Here is a 23588-nt window from a genome sequence, read left to right on the forward strand (position 1 = left end):
GATGCGGTTGTCTTTGCGACCCTTCTGCACACGTCAAACAAAATGAATGCCACACTCTTCCAGATTAGCCGGGAGATCATCAGTTTGCAGGATGAGATTCATAGGAAAAATAACTCCCTGAACCATATTCAGAGATTGGTGATTAATAGACACTGGGACATTGCCAAGACCATCACAGACATGAAGATCTGTGGATTTTGTGCCAGAAGAAGCTTTGATCAACAGGGAGCCCGACCGCATCTTACTAAGAGACTCCACTTCATCAAACTTGTCCTCAGTATTTTCCACGAAAAACAATGGCTTTGTGGTTATGAATGTCACCATCCATCCTAATACAGATGAGGTAATGGGGAAAGAGTTTCATCCCAAGACAGTGAGCCTGGCCCCCCTCCTATGGTGTGGGAAGGGAAGGGAAGGGAAGGGAAGGGAAGGGAAGGTTGCTGGGTCATACGAAGCAGCATTCAATGATCCTTCGCCATTCAAAGAGAGAGTCGTTGCAGAATGGCCAGATTTTTGCAGCTTGATGCACTTCATACACCAAGCATCCGTCCTGATACCATGCACTCTGACAAGGGTCTCTCCCCATGGGCGCCACCCAACCACAACGAAGACCGTCTGGCCATTGCCGGGAGTTCTGATGCTCCAAGAAGATAAGCAACCACTCCTAGGCATACCTGTGGTGGTAACAGTTCAGGTATCAGCAGTGTGATCCCTGTGTTGTCAGGGGACTCAGCCATATGGGTATATAACAGCCCCACCACACAGACTGGCTACATGCGTTGGTGACCTAGCAGGGTGGAAGGGAGCTACAGCATGGAAGGGAGAGAAGGAAAGGGGGAGAGGAATCCAAATCTTAAATGCTATGGAGGAAGCTCTTCCCCATATGGCTCACACTAAAAAACACGAAATTTAGAAGTTAAGATCAAATCTCAAGTGGGGACCTAAACGCCAAAAAGGAGGAAAGAACAGGCGAAAGCAACAAAACTGCAACCAATACAGAAAAACAGATGGATAGCCAGGTCGACATAAATCAGAACATCGAGAGAGGGGAAGAATGGCGCAATGGGGAAGGAGCGAGGATAGCGAGGGAGAGCAGGGTGAAGGAAATACAGCCAGAGAAGAAAGAATGGCCTGCAGTAGTTCGGGGCCCTGTGTGCGCCACACACGAACTCTTGAAAGAACTGAGAGCCCTCTGGGGGGATCGTGCAGTTGTTAGTAAACTGCGAGACTGAAGACTCCATAACAGCCAGGCATGAATCATACGTTCCATCACCTTGCAAACACAACTGGTTAGGGAGATGGGGTGGTAGTTGGAAGGTATTGGTCCGTATCAGGCTTAGGTATGGGTATCACAGTGGTTTCACATTAGCATCTGGGGAACGTGCCTTCTGCCCAGATGTGGTTGTACATATGAAGCGTAAAGTGCTTGCCTGCAAGGGAAAGGTTCTGTAACATCTGAAAGTTGACAGCGTCTGGCTCCGGGGCAGAGGATGGGGATGAACTTAGAGCATTATCTAACTCCCTCATAGTAAAGGCAGCATTGTAGCACTCACGATTTTGAGAAGAGAAGGGTATCGCTCGAGCCGCCTCCACTCGTTTCCAATGGAGAAAGGCAGGGTGATCGTGGTAAGAGCTCTAAATTTCCACAGAATGGCGGTCCAATGTGTTCAGGATAGCAATACGTTCCAGAATGTATCGTGTTTCTAGAGAGCCGTCAGAGATTGGCTCACTGGACAGAGGAAGGGGTGGAACTGTTAAAAGAACTAGTGAATGTAATGCAGCTAGCTTTTTTGCTAATCTGAAGAACGCGACGACACTGCACACTTCTGCTTATAATAAATGCAGTTTGCCATCGTAGGATGATGGTTAAAAACGCGGAGAGCACACCTCCGTGCCAGAATTGCGTCGCGGCATGCTTCAGTCCACTACAGGTCTGGGACATAGCGTGGCAAGGAGGAAGTGCGAGGAATGGAACGTTATGCAGCTGTAAGGAGAAATTTTGTAAGATATTCCACCTGGTCATCACAGCTGGGGAAATCTTTTTCTTCAAAGGTCGCCAGGGAGGAGTAGATCCACTAGTCGACCTTAGTAAGCTGCTATTTGGATGCGCACGCAGGTGCGGTAGGAGTCAGCAAATGGATAGCACACGGGAAATGATCGATCGAGTACATGTTGGAAAGAACGGACCACTCGAGACGATGGGCAAGTTGGGCAGTACAGAAGGATAGATCCAAATGGTAATGTGTGTGTGAGGCATCAGGAAGTAATGTGAGTGCTCCTGTGTTAAGGCATAGGAGGTTGAGTTGATTAAGACGATCTGCCAAGAGGTTACCTCTGACAGATTCTGGGAGAACCCCATAGAGGATCATGCGCATTGAAGTCACCAAGCAGCAGAAATGGGTGAGACAGCTGCCCAGTAAGCTGGAGGAAGTCGAACGAAAAACAGTGGTGAGACTGCTCTTTTGTCAGCGATTGACCATGAAGAACATTCCGAATAACACCTCAGACATGTTCCCAAAGGAGGAGAAAAAGAATAACAAGAGGATGGAGATGCAGCATGTAAGGGAAAAGATGCTGCATAGGCTGGGGCCCTGCAAGGCCAAGCACGAACCCGTCAAAGAGTGGCGAGCACCCTGGGGATGTTTGGCTCGGTGTAGTGTACCAACGCGGCGTGGCGTGGATAGGTGGGTGGGTGGGTTGGTTTAACGTCCTATAGACATCGAGGTCATCAGAGATGGAGCAAAGGCTCCGATTGTGTCAACGATGGGTGAGAAAGTCGGCCATGTTCTTTCAAAGGAACCATCCTGGCATTTGCCTAGAGCGAATTAGGGAAGTCATGATGTCGTGTGGACTTATGTCATCTGAGCTGCCCTGCAGATATACTGAACCCTGTTGCCTATACAGCTGTCCATAACTGTGGAAATTTTGCTAGTGCAGGATATTGTGCATGAACTGACCTCTCCAATATGTCCCCTAATGTTCGATTTGATATCGGGCGATATGGGTGGCTGCATCATTCGTTCGAATTGTTAAGAATGTTCTTTAAACCAGTCGCAAACAATTGTAGCCCAATGACATCTTTGTTTGGGTACAGGAAGTCCATTAATGGGTGCAAATGGTCTCTTAGTAGCCGATCATAACCATTTCCAATAAATGATCTGTTCACTTTGACCAGAGGACCCAATCTATTCCATCTGAACACAGTCCGCACTATTATGGAGCCAACACAAGCTTACAAACTGCCTTGAGGCAACTTGAGTCCATATCTTCGCGGGCTCGGCACTACACACTAACCCTAACATCAGCTCTTAGAAACTGAAATCTGGACTCATCTGACTAGGCCAAGGTTCTCGAGTAGTCTAGGGTCCAACCAATATGCCTACGAGCCCACGAGATTCAGTGCAGACGATGTCGTGCAGTTAGCAAATTTACTCGTGTCGGTCGTCTGTTGCTACAACCATTAAAGCCAAGTTTCACAGCACTGTCCTAACGGATAGGTTCTTAGTTCGTCCCACATCCATTTCTGCGGTTATTTCACGCATTACTGCTTGTCTATTAGTAGTGGCAACTCTACGTAAGTGCCGCTTTTCTCGGTCATTAAGTGAAGGCCGTCAGACACTGCATTGTACATAGTGAGAGGTAATACCTGAAATTTGGCATTCTGGGCACACTCTTCACGAGGTGGATCTCGGAATTTTGATTTCCCAACGATTTTCTAAATGGAATGTCTCATGTGTTTAGCTCCAACTAACATTGCGCATTCGAAGTCTTAACTCCCGACGTGCAACCATAGTCACGTCGGAAACGTTTTCACAAGAATCACCTGATTGCTAATGACAATTCCGCTAATGCATTGTCCTTATACATTGTGCACGCGATACTACTGCCATCTGAGTACGTGGATATCACTGCCCATGACTTACGTCACCTCAGTATATTGTTCCTGGTGGGCGACACACGAAGTTAAATATCAGAATTCTAAATGATTCTACGAAAATCTAATATACTACAGAGCAGCGAAACTGGCAGCGAAACTGGCAGCGAAACTGGCAGCGAAACTGGCAGCGAAACTGGCAGCGAAACTGGCAGCGAAACTGGCAGCGAAACTGGCAGCGAAACTGGCAGCGAAACTGGCAGCGAAACTGGCAGCGAAACTGGCAGCGAAACTGGCAGCGAAACTGGCAGCGAAACTGGCAGCGAAACTGGCAGCGAAACTGGCAGCGAAACTGGCAGCGAAACTGGCAGCGAAACTGGCAGCTTTGTGGTTCAAGGGAAGTAGAATCCATTCCACGATTGCCCGACTGGTTTTCTTGCCGTTCTTCGCAGCCGTAAAGACTTAAGTTTTCAGATTTAAGGCCCGCCCGTGAGTCGCATTCGGCAATCCATGCCATCAAAAAATGTTGCCTGGTATGTACGTACAACGCGTTACAAGCCGCTCACTTGAAAATGGCACAACTACCAGCCATCGGTAGATAGCGTACTGCAATAAAAGCTTCACAACCAGAGGCGGATGAGGGCTTATTTTAAGCCATTTATTACTGCTGCGAATCCGTACGTCGATATGTTTGGAAAGGTCATGTATGTATTTATTGAACTGGGGACCTAGAAACGACGGAGAGGCTGCATTCCCGCCGTAGCCCTAAGTGGTACACAACCCCACAACAGGGTACAGAAGTTCACTCACCCCACCGCCGTCCCACACCGAACCCAGGGTTATTGTGCGGTTGGGCCCTCAGTTGAATCATAAGTTTGTGTATGCAACGCATGCAATAGGAGAAGGAAAAAAGGCTGCTCAAATGTTTTGTGGTTTGCTGGACCTTCCTCCTTCCAGTAGGTTCAGCAAATACATAAAAATACTTTTAGGTGCCTTGACGGTTGTGGCTGAAGTATGTATGATACGAGCAGTAGAAGAAACTTTAAATATTAGTGGAACCAGGGATATAGCTGTTGCACTTGATGCGACATGGCAACGTCGAGGACACCATTCCTTGAATGGTGTTGTAAGTGCTACTTCTCTGTAGAATGGAAAAGTTGTCGATTTTGAGTGCTTATCTAAGTACTGCCAGACCTGCCATGGTAACACTGAAGGACACATTGAACATCCGTGTTGTAAGAATTATGATGGTTACATTGGAGGTATGGAGTGAGATGGCCCTCAAAATATTTCAAAGGTCGGTGCCCGTTTATAACGTTAGATATACGAAGTACCTAAGCGATGGGGAGTCTAAAGCTTTTTATAAAATTAATGAGTTCAATCTTTACGGTGATACCTTGGTAACAAAGCTAGAGTTGTGGACATGTGCAAAAGAGGATGGGTGCTAGATTGAGGAGGCTACGAAGATAAAGGAAAGTTGCTATGTGATGGAAAATCTGTCTGACCGAGGCAGATTGACGGAAACTGAAAGACCTCCTTCAGAGTTATTATGGACTGGCCATTAGACGAAATGCACCTCTGAATGTGGTTACAGCAATGAAAAAAGCTATATGGGCCACCTACTTTCATAAGTTGTCCACACATGACCACACTGTTCACCAACTTTGCCCTAAAGGACGAGATTTTTGGTTTGGTCATTAAAACGAAAAAGAAAGTCGTCAAATATACCATCATAAGCATTCTCTTACTGAGTATTATGAATGAAATGAAACCAATTTTTAGAGACCTGAGTGACCCTATTTTGCTTAGTAAATATCTTCATGGGGGCACTCAGAATACAAATAGAAGTTTCAACCATTGCACGTGGGACAGATTGCCCCAAGAATCTTTGTAGGACTAAATACATTCAAAGCTGGTGTACTAGGTGCAGTGATATGATTCAGTGATGAAGTGATAGGAAGGTTGGAAGTCCTGAGAAATTTAGGCATAAATGTGGCTCTAATATGGAAGATCAGTTGCTTGCATGTGACAGACAACCGGTGCATAAAGTTGAAAGATACGCTCTTCATGTTACCATAAAGCAAGGAGTGTTAAAAGGAATGCCCAGAGGTAGCTTGAAGATGAAGAAATGCTGCAGGATGAATACTACGCTTCAGTAATGTTCTGAAGCACTGTTTAATTGACTTATCTTCATTCGCAATTTCCCGCAAGTTGTATTTTCAGAATTCATGTACAACTGTTTCCTAAGGTTTATAAAGCACTGCTCTAATTTTTCTGTAACTTGCAATAATACATACTTATGTATTAGACCTAAGCTTTATTGCAGAATCAACTAAATTTTTAGAAAAAAACATTGGGGGGAAAAAAGGAAATTTTAAGATGTGATTTCTTTTTATCCTTGTAATATACATAATAGGTGGAATTAACTAGGTCTAACACTGGATTAAATGGTACATCAATTTGAGGAAGAATTTTGGGAAAATTGCATTAATTTCTTTGTAAATTTTTAATAACCATAAGCAGGTTCAAAAATATTCAAAATACTTCTAATTTTTTTTTTAGAAAGTGTGCTGCATTACCTGTTATCAACAAAAAATCTGTAAAACACATACATTATGAACAGTGCCTGAAAGAAATAGTTGTTCATTTTACATAATATTGAGCCGAAAATTACCCTGTATCCTTAAAAACTATCCACAGGCTGGCCGGCGCACCGGACCTCGACACATCCTCCGGGTGCATCCATGCCAGGGACCGGCACGCCTCCCCTCTCGCGAAACAGTGCGCTAGACCGCACGGCTAGCCGGGCGGGCTTTGGAAAGGCCATAGTGAAGTAACTGCCATAGCTCCAGTTTTTAGCCTTTTCATCATGACGTATTCGCGTATGAATTATAAGGTATAATGATGCAGAATTACATTTGCTGCTGATGTATTAAACCACAGTGGTATTTCATTTTTGATTATGTGAACTTTGAAGTATTCGTTAGCTCTAAGTGGTCCATTCACCTACGTACAAAGCAGAAAATTCTCGTCTTCTGCTCCCCATGACTAACATTGAGAAACACGCTAGCACAGTTACTATACGCTCGGCAGCTGTTTTGCATCTTAATAATTTTTTTGAAAAATGTGGTGGGGGAGTGGGGTGAAGGCGGGGAATACGACATAGAAGGAAACGGAAGTACCAAATAGTGATTACGACTTTGAAGAACAAAAATCAAAATTAAGTTAATGACTATCGTTTAACAAGCTACGCCTCGCGATTTATCACGCGGTTAAACAAATGTATGAAATAATAATGCCTGAACTTACTTTCCATGAACATCACTATCCTTCTCCCTATCCGTCCTACACTTCCTGTTCCCCTTTCCCTGTCCGTCTCTTTCTCCCCTCTTCGTTCTCCACGTTATCACCACCACCACCACCACCACCACCACCACCACCACCACCACAATAGAAGGCTGGTAGTCACCACCGCTGCAGTATTTCTTTCCAGATCGTAACTATCAGAGGCGATCAAACAGTTTCTGATCGAAGGCTTTACATACAAGAAGGCAAAACTGCTGTGAGCATTGATGGTATCTTCCTACCGACCCGCCAGGTTGATACCTGGTTGATGAAACACCGTATCCTGCTGTGTGAAGAAGTCCGTAACTGACTGGTGCACATTCTCAGACAGGAATCTTCGACCCTTCAACGCCTTTTCTTAGGAAAAGAAGGCGTGATAATCTCATGGGAAGCGATCAGGACTATAGGGCAGGTGTTCCAGTATCTCCCACTTCAGTTTGCATAATTTCTGCGTTAGGATATTTTCGATATGCGGACATGCGCTATCATGAAGCAGCACGGAACTTAGCACACCATTCTATAACGGTGATTTTCGACTGACATGCTGCCCCAAACACTCCTTTTTCTCCAACGGATGTCTACCAGTGTCTGCCCTTCAGCAGCCAAGAAAAGAACAGCACGTTGGTCCTGTTTGGACGCATTTGGTAATAACGTCCCCATAGTTCACGTTGCCGCGTTTACTGCATACATATCGAAAAGACCACTTGCTTACTTGTCAATGCTTACATACCTGCATCTGAGTCACGCTACTTTGTGAATACGCCGCGCCAATGCCCTCAGACGGAAAGTTTTTGATCGCCCTTACAATATGTCTACCCAAATACTGCTGGAATCGTTCTTGGGGTTGGGGGGGGGGGGGGGGCGGGCGGCGGCTTAGGATGACGTTCTTACCTCTGGCTTTGTCCGCATACGCAGGTATTTGTACACATTTTTCAGCTGTATCTCTAGCTAATTAGTCTACTTACCTTAGATCACAGCGCCGTTCGCCCCACTCTGTGACAGCAGACTATGATAGCAGCATCTTCATAGCTCAGATCCGGTAGCGAACATGTCAGTCAGAACTGTGCATCGAAGTTAATAGTTGATGTACTGTGAAATTTGACTGTCGCGCAGTTCTCGTTGTGTTGTAATTCGTGTCGACATGTATTGCAATTGCATTCACCTGAAGTATTCGATATTGAAGAGTTTTGCCAAACTGAAGTAACTTTGTGTTTTGTAGCTCTCACTCAACCTCCTCCAGAAGTAGGTTTGTTGTCCTGACATATGGCCTTGCCACTACATACATCAAACCGAAAACTAAGGATATGTAGCGTTGTGAGAAACAATAACAGTGCTCTAAACACTTTCTCGGTAACTCTTTTGGAAGTCATTTTCTTCCAAATTTTCGGGATGGTGTACGCGCTTAACCCCGTCTTCCACAGAAATACTAAAATGACTTCCTGAAGTAAGTTCAGCACATATTTAATTCTGAAAGTGTGATAATTAGTACGACTTGTATTTGACTCCCTTGATGTGTCTTCAGTGAGTCAACATGCCAACAAGAACAGCCGTAGTATGTTATGAAACTCTCAGCTTTCTTTGCAAACATACGACACTTCCACATAGCAAACGAAAAAGCGAAGTATGATTGCAACCAAGTTGGGAAACCATGCCAGTGGTGGCATGTATGAAGCTTAATGTTGTCATCTGGTTAATTATTCCTGCTCTCTTTATCATTTGTACAATTAAGCGTATCCGTACGCAAATATGGTCACATGTTTAACATTTACAAGTTAGTTTGTATTCCCTTAATACAGATTTATATTACTTACTCTAAGCCACCACATCTTGCATGTTACATAAATAGATATTCTACAGAACAGGTGCCATTAAGGAGAAAAATTTTCAGATTGTTTTTAAATTTAGTTTTGCCCTCTGCCAGACATTTTATATCACTGCTTAACTGATGAAAAAATTTAGCAGCAGTGTTATGTTCTTTTTATGTTTAAGACAACTGAATGCTGACTAATGAGTTGTTAGTTTTCTCTGGTATTGTAATTGTGCACATTGTTTCCGTTGATCTGTAGTGTGTTTGTTGTAAATAACTTAATGAGGGAATAAATACACTATGAAGCAGTGGTCAGAATGCCAATATCTCATGTCTACAAGATGATTGTGGATGAACACTACGTATTCTCACAGCACAGCAGGTTTTTGAGCTATGAAAACGTTTCTATTTGAGATTAAGTTATCTTTTTCTATACGAGATTTTTGAAAGAAAAACTATATCAGCTTAGTTATTTCTCTCTCCGAGATTTTTATGATTCGAAGTGCAGATGCGACTTAACTCAGTTTTTTAGCAGCTCAAAAATGTGTTTTTTATTTTAAATGCTCATCGATATGAACACCTAATATTTTTCTTTGCCACCCTAGTTATGATTTACTCACCATGTTTAACACTTCACTGGTGTAGTAGCTCCGACGTGCAAAACTTGGTATTACATCTCTCTCTCTCTCTCTCTCTCTCTCTCTCGAGAGAGAGAGAGAGAGAGAGAGAGAGAGAGAGAGAGAGAGAGAGAGAGAGAGAGAGAGAGAGAGAGAGAGAGAATAAAATCATTTGCAGAAAACCACTCCGTATTACTTTTGAAAGTATTATTAATTATTTCTTCCGTTTATGTATGTATGTCCTCATTAAAATACTGGAGTCAGCTGCCAAAACGACTCTTTCTGCTTTTTGTACATTGGACAGAATGTCCTTTAGATACACAAGGAATAGTGGACTTGAGACAGACTGAGACTGAGCCTGAGCCTGATGTATCACTTAAGTGCGTTTCTTTTTTCCATCTGTGTGAATAACCGCCCTTGCTTACACTGGTTGAATTACAAGTTCAGGTATATGAGTTTTTTCGTTAAATATTTCATTACCAGTTGTTTAGCTATATCATTTCCATAAATTCTCACTATCTGTGAAGTACTAAAATCCACACAGGTATTCTCGGATGAGCAACTTTACTGAAGCCCGAACTGTAATTTACTATGTCTTTTATTGCTCAGATGGAATACTATTCTAGAGTGCATCGTTTAATAATTATGGCAATAATGTCAGTAGTGAAACAGTTCAGTATTTATTGCTATGTCTTACCGTCTTTCTTATAAAGGTGTTTAACGTTGGCATATTTCAATCTCCCTGGAAGAAGTACACTGAGTTAGTGATGCATTACGTATTTCAATAAACACAGTGCTTATTATACAGAAACGAGTCTTTCGTACTCTGTTAGAAACGCCAATAAATCCAAATGAGCTTTTAGTTTTTCTCAATTTCAGAAGGTAAAGTGGGTGTCACATCCATACGATAATTTTATGTAGGCTGCTGTTTCAACATACTGCTTTAAGTTTTTTTCTTTAACAGGTTTTCCCTGTATTTTCTCTAAATGTAAGACATAATTGAACACACGGTGATTTTACCCTGTTCTGTAGCCTGTAGCATATTGTTTCACTACATCCCATACAGACGTAAGTGTGTTGGAGTCATGAGTTTCTGAAACCGTCCATGTTCCTTGATTTTTTTCAGTAACTTTTCTTAGTAATACCGAGTAGTTTTCGTACTGTGCAACTACTGCAGGATATTTACTTGTTCTTGCAAACAGGTAAGTTTCCTTTTTCCTTTCATGAAATACTTTAATCTCTCAAATGATCCATAGTTCTTTACACAACGTTTTATGTTCTTTCTAATTAGTTGTAGATTAAAGCTATTTTCAAATAATGACATGAATTTACTGTAGAACACATTAAATTTTCTGTCGGCGTTTGGTTCACAATAAATTTGATCCCACGTTGTCTCTCATAATTATTCCCAAAATAAAAAATTGCCCTAGAGTCAGTTATTCTGATTTCACAGTGGCGAAGCTATACATTTAGGCCCTATCGTATTTACCATAACTGTGCATAAATTACTGGAGACAACATTTGTTACTAGGAGTACAGTTTTCTTCTTGCCTCGAGCATCTAAGAAAATATTAGAGTCTTCCTGTCTTTATCCACCTGTACTGGAAAATTAGTTACTGATGTCATATTACAGGATCAAAGTAAGGTTACCGTCTCATTTTCCTATGAGAATCCTTCAAAAATCTCAACTGAAATCGTCACAGATTTAATTACTTGCTTCTGTCGAACAGAGGGCGTGTTGAGGAATCCATACTCTTCCAACACTTCAAAACTCACTAGCAGGGGATCAATTTACAGTTACAGCGAAAGCTGTTAGTTCCCAAGCACGCACTTTGAAGTACTGATCTTCACAAAACCTAATTGCTCCAATGTTTGTAAAATTATGTTATGACTTAACATGTGTAGTAACTCTTCTTTCCATGTTAGTTTTGTGTGAGTGTGAAGAATGTTTTGTATTTAACTCTTCTAAACTTATGTTGTGTTCACATAGACATTGGTTGGCTCTTGAGCGTTATCTGCATTTTCCAAATAGACAAGCAGCTGTTCTACTTTATTACTCGAGCCTCGAATATTCTAATTGAATAAGCTAACTTTACTATCTGTTCATTCTTAAACATTTTATTGGACTCTTCTATTATCGTCACCTTTCACAACAGGTTGCCTAAATCCTGCTTCCAATCTAAAAAAGGTACCCCTTTGACACCAGCGCCAGAAGAACCGTGCTTTGTATGGCGGTGGCCACCACTCTCCCACCCCCCCTCTTCAAAAAGCTCAGCCAACTGTACTATCCTCTTGGTGAGGTATCGACAGTGTCTTATATTCCCCCCCAACCCAATCTCCCAACTGTAGCAACTGGCACTACACTCATGAGATTTCATTTCAGTCAACAGCATTCTGCACAATCTGCATTCACGCGGCTGACAACAGTGTAGGCACAGGTCTGGTGATGGCGCTGAAAGATCTCCACTAAACTAATTTGTGTGTGCAGTTGCTATTCTTATTCCATGCAAGTCACCATTTATGTAATTTTACTTCCGTTCTTAGCTACCCTATTTCTGCTTTCCATACTATGATTACACAGTCCACTTTGTCAAACTCCTTACACAAATTCCCTGTGCCCTCATCACCTGGCTAAAGCTAACATTGCCCTTGCAATACTTTTGACTTGGTACCACGTTCCTAATTTGTTCCGTACCGTCTGGCCTACATACCTTTTATGCAGTCCAACTATTTCTCCTTTCACAGTATTAAGTTATAGACTAAAATTCGTGATTTAGAATATCTAAAAGTTTTAAACGATCTTTCAACTAACTAAATAGGAGAATAGTTCAATGTATTCACTCTAAAATATTGAAGACTGTACGTCAGATTAAAAACTGATGTCAAAATTTAACGAGCTATTAAGCATGTTTTCGAAACACACAGTCCCTAGTAACTTTCAGACGGCCGATTACAAGATGCCGGCACATAGCTGCAGATATCCCAGTTCAGACATCTCGAGCAACAGCAGCTTGGAGCTGTGCATCTTCCGGCTGGTGGTGACGTCTGCCGCAGAAGCAGGAGTGAGGTATCTTCACCCTGACAGAGTTCCAGGTCTGCGTGGGCGAGCGCACCGCGCCGAGCGGGCTGGCCCCTTCCGCTGGCAGAAAGGGCCACGACTCGCGGCGCAGAACCACGGAGTCCCTCAGCATGGGCAGACACTGCTCGGCTTGACGGCACCACGACAGTCCCGACGAGCACTCCGCGTACGCGACCGCCATCGGCTTGTACTCGCCGCCCAGTGTCTGCCAACAGGCCCAAGTCTCCCATATTCATCACATGCAGAGCCTGCTCGAAAGCATCCAAAGTGGTGCACAATGACGTACAAATTAACATACTCTGAAGTGAAATAATCAACATGTGCAATGCATTAACATAGCTTTCCGAACAGACAATTCAGTACAAAAGAACATCCCAAAACTAATAAAAAGACATGGACCTCTACCAAAAATCACAAATATGCCAATTACAATGCAATAGACGTGGTGTGAGGTATTTGGAACAACTCTCTGGAACATCACAGCCTGGAAATACGGGTCAAGCCATTCAATACTTGCGTAGTACTTAAGTGAAAATCGTTGGCCAACTACAAGAAAGGAAGACAAAATTACTAGAAAAATTATGGAAGTTACCTGCTGACGTTTCCTTTGAAGTATTATATGAACAGAACGAAGGCAGCAAATAATTACTCCGAAATTACCATGTGAACATATAAACAGATCACCGTATTACTCTTTGGTCATAGACACAGTGCCAATAGGTGATCATAAATCCCATTCTTCTGCTGACCTCCAGCCCAAATTCAGTCGGTGACCCATCTATTACCTCCCACCTGCCATCAACTCTCTCTAACCGTAATTGCAGCCTTGAACACAAAATCAAGAACGTTGGTACCACTTGCACGAACAAACAAACAACTAGATACCAAAAATAGTCCATGAAGCGACAACGTAAACTTTCCAGTCATATTAAATCATAATATTATTGTCGAGACTGCTGCGGATATTACGGTCATCTAGACAATATTTCAGTGGTTCATATGACAGTTACATTCCGTTTCAAACACCGCTTTCTAAATCTCGTATCTGACAATAATATCAATAACGCATTAAGTTCTATTTACTGTTTGTGTGGCGCTAATTAAACAAACATATAAAATCAGCCACTGCGTATGTAATGAATTTATTGAAACACGGGAATATCGAATTTAACATGATAATAGTCCGCAAATGAAAAGAATTACTACTGTTAACCTGTTTCTGTATTAGTGATAGCAGTACAGTCTTCACTCAATCACAGATTACCGTTTTATGTTCAAATTCGTATGTGGATCTTTCAAATCTAAAACCAATATATGTAAATCAACATAATACAACATCCCAGGATGCCTACAGATTATGCCTTGTTAATAAAGGTGAGAAGCATCTGGATTATTAAATACATTCATTTGCAGCAAAATTAAGGCGTTTTGATTGAAACAAAATTTAGAGTACATTCAAGAAGTAGCAACCTTATGGGAAAACGTCGATGTTAACAAATGCCGCTGAAAGTGCACATTATGCATTCAAGTATAGTAGGCAGTTGCCTTTCAGTCGTGAGGCGAGGAGGGGGGGGGGGGGGGGGGGGAAACATCCCACAACTGTCCATGGCCTGTTACTGGAAACCACAGAAATATTGCTTTACCGGTAAATTCCATTGTCTGCCCTTTGTGTTTCGTTTTCCGCGTTTTACGGTCACTTGTTCTTTTATATTGAGCGCCAGTGGCAAAGAGTAACATTAGTACAAAGAGCATGCAGACCTCTCATACCTACTGTACACAAGATATAAAAGAGAAAACGGATCGGAATAAAGCCAGACGTGTAATTTGATTTAAAAACAGAAAACCTGTCAGCAGTTTTATATCTACACCCATATACACCACAAACCACCATACATTTCATTTCATTGAGGGTACATCGGGTCAATGTTAGCCATACCCTTTCGTCTTGCAAACAGAGCGAGGGAAAAATTATCTTATACAGGGTGTTACAAAAAGGTACGGCCAAACTTTCAGGAAACATTCCTCACACACAAATAAAGGAAAGATTATGTGTGGACATGTGTCCGGAAACGCTTAATTTTCATGTTAGAGCTCATTTTAGTTTCGTCAGTATGTACTGTACTTCATCGATTCACCGCCATGATTTCATACGGGATTCTCTACCTGTGCTGCTAGAACATGTGCTTTTACAAGTACGACACAACATGTGGTTCATGCACGATGGCGCTCCTGCACATTTTAGTCGAAGTTTTCGTACGCTTCTCAACAACAGATTCGGTGACCGATGGATTGGTAGAGGCGGACCAATTCAATGGCCTCCACGCTCTCCTGACCTCAACCCTCTTGACTTTCATTTATGGGGGCATTTGAACGATCTTGTCTACGCAACCCCGGTACCAAATGTAGAGACTCTTCGTGCTCTTATTGTGGACGGCTGTGATACAATACGCCATTCTCCAGGGCTGCATCAGCGCATCAGGGATTCCATGCGGCGGAGGGTGGATGCATGTATCCTCGCTGACGGAGGACATTTTGAACATTTCCTGTAACAAAGTGTTTGAAGTCACGCTGGTACGTTCTGTTGCTGTATGTTTCCATTCCATGATTAATGTGATTTGAAGAGGAGTAATAAAATGAGCTCTAACATGGAAAGTAAGCGTTTCCGGACACATGTCCACATAACATTTCCTTTCTATCTGTGTGAGGAATGTTTCCTGAAAGTTTGGCCGTACCTTTTTGTAACACCCTGTATATGCCTCCTTATGAGCCCTGACTCGTCTTCGCGGTCCTTACTCGAGATGTAGGTTTGTGCTGCAGACTGTCTCAAACGCCAGTTCTCTTTACGGTCTCAGTAGTGTTTTACGAAAACTACTACACTGGTGTCCAAAATTGAAGCAACAAAACTATTTCCCTGTCCTATGTCTAACTCTAGATATAATCATACAAAATGTCGACAGATGTTCGTACGATCGTGTTTTGCATGGAAAATGGCATTCCAATCAATGGACAACCACACCAACAATCTCGTCAGGGAACGTAACAAACGGGATAGCATTTTCTGGGTATTTCCACATCCACAATCGCTGTGTACGCGGTCACAGACGGTGCAGATGGCACACAGAAGATCGGACACTCTGCAGTGGAGTGCTATAGAAAGAATGGAAGCAAGACAGTCGAGAACTCATGTGGCTCGATGGCTTAATGTGAACCGTTCTGTTTCTTGGATGTGGAGACAGGTTAGAGAGACCGAAACCGCATCCCAAACACCAGGGCAGGGCCGACCACGTGGGGCATCAGAAAGAGAGAGGACCTTTATATGATTATATGGGCACGACGGTACCGCATTAGTACTACACTGCACCTGACCTCGTAGCATCCACTGAATGTGTTATATCGAGGCAGGCGTGTACAGAAAGCTTCAGCGTAGTGGCCTTTATTGTCTGAGACCTGCTGTATGTGCGCCTCTGACGCATCTTCAAAGATGGGAACATCTTGGTGGAGACGTCAACATGCCACCTGGACAGTCGAACATTAGGGCATTGTTCTTTCCACAGATGAGTCCCGATTTGGTCTCTAGAGTGAGTGTCGACGGATTCCTATCTGGAGGTAACGTTGAACACGTTTTCGGGGCACACACACAGTGGAAAGAGACATATCGAGGAGTATCCCTAATAGTGTGGGCAGTGATTATGTTGACCAGTCGGACGTCTCTTTGTGACATGATATGGATGAATCGGCGTAGTTTAACGTATCGTGACTAGATCCTGGAACTTCGTGTGCGGTTATTGTGAGGTGCTGTGGGCCCAGACTTCGATTGATGAACAATAACGCTCGACTTCATATAGCACTAGTAGTTGATGTTTTCTTGGAAACGCTAGATATTATACGCATGGCGTGGCCTGCTTCCTCTCCCGATTTGAATCCCATAGAGCATGTCTGGGATGCACTAGACAGACTGCATCCCGTTAGCACTCACCAATCACTCTCAGACTTGCAAGCAGCTCTGCAGGAAGAATGGGCGTTATTGCCTCACTCACAGCGTGTTCCGTAACTGTTTGGCCTGCATTACTGCAAGAGGTGGCCACACGCCATAGTGGTCACATTAACCAGTTGTCGGAATGTGTGTGTGTGTGTGTGTGTGTGTGTGTGTGTGTGTGTGTGTGTGTGTGTGTGTGTGTGTGTGTGTACACGCGCAAATCCGTTGAGTTGTTGTATTATTTACATTTTTCCACCTCATTCAATGTTTGTACTCCTTTGTAGCGAAATGAACGCAGCCTTACTAAAACTCCGTTTGTTGTTTTATTTTGGACACCAGTGTACTTCCATTCAGGAATTCTCAATAGAGTTAACGGAATATTTCCGTAATACTCGCGTATTGATCGATCCTACCGGGAAAATCTATCAGGACGCCTCTGATTTGCTTGAATGTCTTCACTTAACCCGTTCTGGTGGGGATTCCAAACACATTAGCAGCACTCAAGAATTGGTGGCACAACTGTTCTGTAGCATTTCTTCACCCCTCGGCTACACTTTTCTAGAATTCTTCCAACAAAACGAAGTCAACCACTTTGCTTCCCTCAGACGACCTTGCGAACTCTTTCCACAGCGTTTTGCAACGCTACGCCTAGATAATCGACGTGACTGCGTCATGCAGCACACCACTAATACTGTATTCGAACGTTACAGCACTGGTTTTTCCATTCATCTCCATTAACTTCATTTTTTCATATTTAGATAAAGGTGCCATTCAACACGCCAAAGAAAAAAGGGCCAATTCAAACTATCATTCAGTCACACGAAGACACTTTCCCGTAGACTACAGCGTTATGAACAAAGGGTCGCGGACTGTTGCTCACGATATCCGTCTGATTGTCAGTGCGTACAGGTACGAACAGTTTCATTACATTTCTCTGGTCCATTCCTGACGAAATCGCGGTGATGCACATCGCCGTACAGGACACCGTACTGAGTTATATTATTTGTTTTTCGAGTCACTCTCTTAACTGTCGGCAGTGCAGCACCGCCCAGCGCTCCAGTCGTTTACACACACAGAGTATTATTAAATACTTATTGGGAGGTAATGGTACTATCTACACAAAGAAATTGACCAATATTATTCTGTTAACACCATTTGGATTATTTACGTCCTCGAACCTCGAAGTCTGTTATACACACATAAAAAAAAAGTTTTGCATCACCCCTGTTCAATGAACTCCTGAAGATAGACGTTGACTGTGGATATTGTATCAGAGATACAGTCCTTTGACTGTTCAGAGATGTCACTAAACCCGCCCAAAGATGTAAACCACCATGCATGAGCACCGCCTATTAGACGAAGGGGGTCCGACAGCCCATTTCTGTTCATTGCACCAGGAAGAAGGTACACGGCCCGTGTTGTCTGTGGTTGAACCATGCCTAGGTCAATACCGCGGTTTGATCGCGTCCGCATTGTTACTTTGTGTTAGGAAGGGCTCTCAACAAGGCAAGTGTCCAGGCTTCTTGGAGTGAACCAAAGCGATGTTGTTCGGACATGGAGGAGATACAGAGAGACAAGAACTGTCGATGACATGCCTCGCTCAGGCCGCCCAAGGGCTACTACTGCAGTGGATGACTGCTGCCTACGGATTATGGCTCTGAGGAACCCTGATAGCAACGCCACCATGGTGAATAATGCTTTTCGTGCAGCCACAAGACGTGGTACGATTCAAAATGTGCACAACAGGCGGCATGATGCGCATCTTCATTCCCGACGTCCATCTTTGCAACCACGACACCATGCAGCGCGGTACACATTAGCCCAACATGCCGAATGGACCGCTCAGGTTTGGCTTCACGTTCTCCTCACCAGAGTGTCTCATATGCCTTTAACCAGACAATCATCGGAGACGTGTTTGGAGGCAACCTAGTCAGGCTGAACGCCTTAGACACACTGTCCAGCGAGTGCAGCAAGGTGGAGGTCCCTGCTGTTTTGGGGTGGCATTATGTGGGGCTGACGTACGTCGCTGGTGGTAATGGAAGGCGCCCTAACGGCTGTACGATACGTGAATGCCACCCTCCAACCGATAGTTCAACCATATCGGCAGCATATTGGCGAGGCATTCGTCTTCATGGACGAAAATTCGCGCCCCCATCGTGCATATCTTGTGAATGACTTCCTTCAGGATAACGACATCGCTCGACTAGAGTGGTCATCATGTTCTCCACACATGAACCCTGTTTAACATATCTGGGATATGCGATCTGATGTATTTCCTGCCGTATTTCCAATTTGAACAGTTCTCGGGTACCCGACCGGGTAGCGTCGTAATTTCTCCACAATATTTCGGCAGACGTACACGCTGCCATCTTCAGGTGGTTCCTGACGAATGCTGTGCTGTTCCTCTCGGTGCCCTAATTATTAAAGACAGCGGCCTTCAGCTTAGTCAGGCTTGGAACCCTGCACTCAGCATGGAGATAAAGATGCAGTCCCAGAGATCGAGGACCGTCCCCGACGGCGGCAGCAGAGAGACTGCAGACCCCAGTTCAGACCCAGGCGCCGCTTCCCCACCACCTCCAGTTGCCGCCGCGCCGGCCGCACCAAAGACACCAGGAGAGGAACGGTGGAGGGGGTAACGGCTAGTATATATAGGGCACCGAGAGGAACAGCACAGCATTCGTCAGGAACCAGCGTGTGTATCTGCTGAAATATCGTGGAAAAATTACGACGCTACCCGGTCGGATGCCCCAGAACTGTTCATATCTGGGATACATCAAAAAGGGCTGTTTATGGACGACATGGCCCACCAACCACTCTGAGGGATCTACGCCGAATCGCCGTTGAGGAGTGGGACAATCTGGACCAGGAGTGCCTTCATGAACTCCTGGATAGTATGCCACGACGAATATAGGCAAGCATCATCGCAAGAGGACGTGATACTGGGTATTAGAGGTACCGGTGTGTACAGTAAGATGGACCACCACCTCTGATGGTCTCGCTGTAGGGTGGTACAACATGCAGTGTGTGGTTTTCATGAGCAATGGAAAGGGCGGAAATGATGTTTATGTTGATCTCTATTCCAGTTTTCTGTACAGATTCCGGGACTCTCGGGACCTAGGTGGTGCAAAACTTTTTTGATGTGTTTAGTTACTATGACAAAACTGCATTTGTAAATTTTTTTTATAACAGCATGTACCATTCTGAATACGAGACTGATGACTTTACCTGTTTGGTCTCTAAACACTTAAACAGCATCAGCAGCATGGAATCCGATGATGTAGGGTTGGTTTCTCCTGATGGAAAAGCTGTTGATTGGCTGTAACTATCATCCGTTGTCAGTAAAACAATGAGACTTGCATTAGTTTTTGGAGAGCTAGAAAGGAGCATAAAAGTTTGTCTTGCCAACTGTGTCACTGAAGAACAGGCCAGAAGCTCGAAATGGAAAAAGAGTAGAACAGGAAATCGGTCATGTCTTATACTAATGAGCCATCCCGACAAATTCTTTAGATATGCCATGGAAAAAGAAAATGGCTAGCCGGACTGCGACTTGAACCCTGCTAAATAGAGACAAGCCTACTGAAGCAACGATCCGCCTAATCAAACCTTTCAGGATCTAGACTAGGCAACAATAAACTGGTAGATGACAGCAGTCTTCGTCAGATGAAATCTCTCTTCGACTGACTAACTCTTCTGTTGCGATATGTATGTCTGATTTACGCGACTGAACCCTTTTCGTGGGCCCTCTGAATCCCATCTAGACGCTCTCCCTTGCCTAGCTAAACATGGCCTGCATCAACAGGGTGGTCGTTCCATCTCTCTTCTGTGCAGGTTTGTGGAAACCATATTTTCGTAGCTTATTTCAGCGAGATCGGTCCCTGATCTTTATTCGGGATAATATTACAAGTTGTGTAGATTTTATTTTCTTCAGATCGAAGAGAGCAGGAATCGCTAACGTCGCTATTATTTCAATATTATAAACTCATGAAATTTTGAAACCTTACATATGTAGAATAATTACCTGAACTTTTGTGCTTCTTTACCTCACCAGGGCTGAATGCAGCCTACGCAGGAGCAGACAGCCACAGCAAAGTTAGAGTTATGGCTACCCCCACCCCCACCCTCAATCGTGACTACAATTCCTTAACTCACCAACTACCTCGTAATCTAGAAATTCTTCCAAGCCATATCCATATGTGGCATACAGCAAACCAGTGCTTAACAGTACTGGTAAAAAGAGTCTTGGTTGACATTTTAGTTTATTTTTCAACGACGCCTTTCGCCTTATTTAGGGATCTTCAGGTTATCTTTTCTAGATGGACGCGAGAGGCACCAAGATCTGCATAACGCGTGAACTGGAACGCGTTATACAGATCTTGGTGCCTCTCGCGTCCATCTAGAAAAGATAAGCTGAAGATGCCTAAATAAAGCCAAACGCGTCGTTGAAAAATAAAAAAAAAATTGCAACGTAGACTTTTTAACCAATACCTCTTAATCTATTCCCGTGACTAGTACTTCGGTGAGATGCATTACTGTTCAATAAAGAAGGTAAGTAGAACACACTATGTAACCAATACCTATACTTTCGGGAAACCGAGTTGAGACCCCAAAATTAGATTTCCAGGGCAAACGGATGGAAAACTAAGGTTCAACGTCCCTTCGGCAGGAAGGGAACACTACATGGAAAAAAAAGGCTATAGAAAGATATCAGCTGTGTACATTTGAAGGGAATATGAAGGCATTTGCCTCTAGTTATTAAGGACACGTGAGAAACAACACTCTAAATAGACAAAGATTTCACCTGTGTTCCTTCCGAACAAGAGTCAGTCATGAAAAAACAGTGACTACCCAAGCATAGCAGGGAGAAAAAGCACACACAGTAAAGAATAAAAAAGGGGTGGGGGAGGGGAAACGGCAGGGACGGGGAGGTGAAACAGCAGGGAAAAGAAATCTACTTCCACAAGAATGAGGAGCTGGCGCCAAGAAATCTTCTGGCACTCTGCAAATGGTCTGATTCTAGAATCACTAAATGATGACAGATACGTAATACCCACATCAGTCCACAGTGAGGTAGGTCACTTGAACTGCCACAGCATTAGAGACTATGTTGAAGATATGTGCCTTCCAGAGTAGCACAGCAGTTAAAACAAACTATAGCAATGGGGCACATTACAGAATATAATTATGCTCTTAATAAACGAACTTTAGCAACAACAACTTGAATATGAGAAGCCTGTGAAAGCCTGGAACAGTAAGCAGAAAACATACTACACTACCAACTTTAGTGTGGTTTGCAGAGTCTCCATGTCAGATGTATGTGTCCCGTGTCACTGCAATCTTAATTGACAATTTCGTTGGGTCAACATGTTAACACGTAGGGTTGGTCTGCTGCGACGCTCCACGTTCAACTATGTATCCGACGTTCTGTGAAGAGTCGTGACGTCCAACCATTTAGCGCCTAGTGGTAGTTTCACTGGCCTACCTCTTTCTGTAGATGGTCACGACAGTAGCACATGAACATTTGACCAGCTGCGCCGTTTCCGAGATACTCGTTCACAGACTCTAGCTAATAATAATCTGCTCTTTGTCGAAGTCGCTTATCTCAATGGACTTCACCGTGTGCAGTCCCTATCTTCGCTGTGGTGATTCCCGTCCGTGTCCTCTCCGCTTACATACTTTCGCTAACGTGTAACGTGCCCGCAACGCCACCAGGCGGCATCCAGTGTCATAGTGGGTAGTGGTCAATGTTTAGGCTTCTTAGTGTATATAAAATCAGTCACCTTTACTTCTACAGGGTTCCAGAAGTCAAGTACATCCACGGCAGACAGCCCATTCATAGGCGTAATAAACGACAAGTGGTTAATGCATGTGACGAACAAGCGTGTGACGAACAAGCGCGTGACAAAGACGAACAACCATTTGGCACATATACTCAACTAGAACAAAGAAAGTAGTTCCCATACATACTAAACCACCAAGTACTGTACCGATAACACGATTAAGAAGATGATAAACACTCTTTGTACCTACAAGACGCTAGATTTCGACAATAATGATGTAAACGCACACCACGAAGAACTAACAAAAAAGGTTGAATTCCAACTGCAATGTGGAACTTCGGAAACTAACTTCAAATTAAGTATGATGGAGACACATTTCAAATAGCGCAGCCGTCTGTCCTACCCAGAGAGAGATCGATCTGTTTCTCAACGACGGAGCAGACGGATAGAATGATCATGCGTACAGAGAACTTGCCAACAGACTAACTCCCCGAGCTGCTTCATCAGGCATGTGATAGGAGATAGGACCACACACACACACACACACACACACACACACACACACACACACACACACACACACACACACACACACACACACACACACACAAATATATATATATATGAGCCCCTGGAATTATGTTCTTTGATCCACAACACCGGGGACAAAATGCTTTATCTACACGAAATTACAGGAGGATCATATAGCTAAATAGGATGACAAGTAGTTTGGTGGCTACCTAATTCCCCCTACTCATTCGTGAATATAAACCGCACATTGTATGTCTACAAGAATCTTAAGTCTTGAATGGACAATTATCTTGTGTTCCACCACACACCAAGTCGATTACTGGTGACCGTAGTCATGGCGACAATTGTTAACAGGAACTTTAGAATCGCCAGGGTAACTGAACGTTTCAATAGAGATTTAGCAATGACTGAAGTAAGAAGTTACGGAGAAATCTGGGTTATAGCTTCACTATACGTCCAGTATTAACACAGTAGATCCCTACACCTCCGTGGCGCATCTTGCCAGAGGTACAAAGTTATTAATGTCTACTCTAAATGCAGATAGTACCTACTACCGAGGACAAGCTGTGAATGAAGCAACTG

At 43.7% G+C, this 23588-nt stretch overlaps 1 protein-coding gene across 1 annotated transcript in view; it reads right to left on the minus strand.

The window, feature by feature from the left end:
• Positions 1–12630: 12630 nt before the first annotated feature.
• The window catches only part of LOC126184102 (uncharacterized), a 57318-nt gene continuing 46360 nt past the window's right edge, over positions 12631–23588 (minus strand). The window contains exon 4 of the mRNA XM_049926464.1: positions 12631–12927. Within this exon, the coding sequence (XP_049782421.1) occupies positions 12631–12927 (297 nt within the window). The remainder of the gene's footprint in view (positions 12928–23588) is intronic.

This window comes from Schistocerca cancellata, chromosome 4 (genome assembly GCF_023864275.1).
Source record: "Schistocerca cancellata isolate TAMUIC-IGC-003103 chromosome 4, iqSchCanc2.1, whole genome shotgun sequence".
Classification (NCBI taxonomy): domain Eukaryota; kingdom Metazoa; phylum Arthropoda; class Insecta; order Orthoptera; family Acrididae; genus Schistocerca; species Schistocerca cancellata.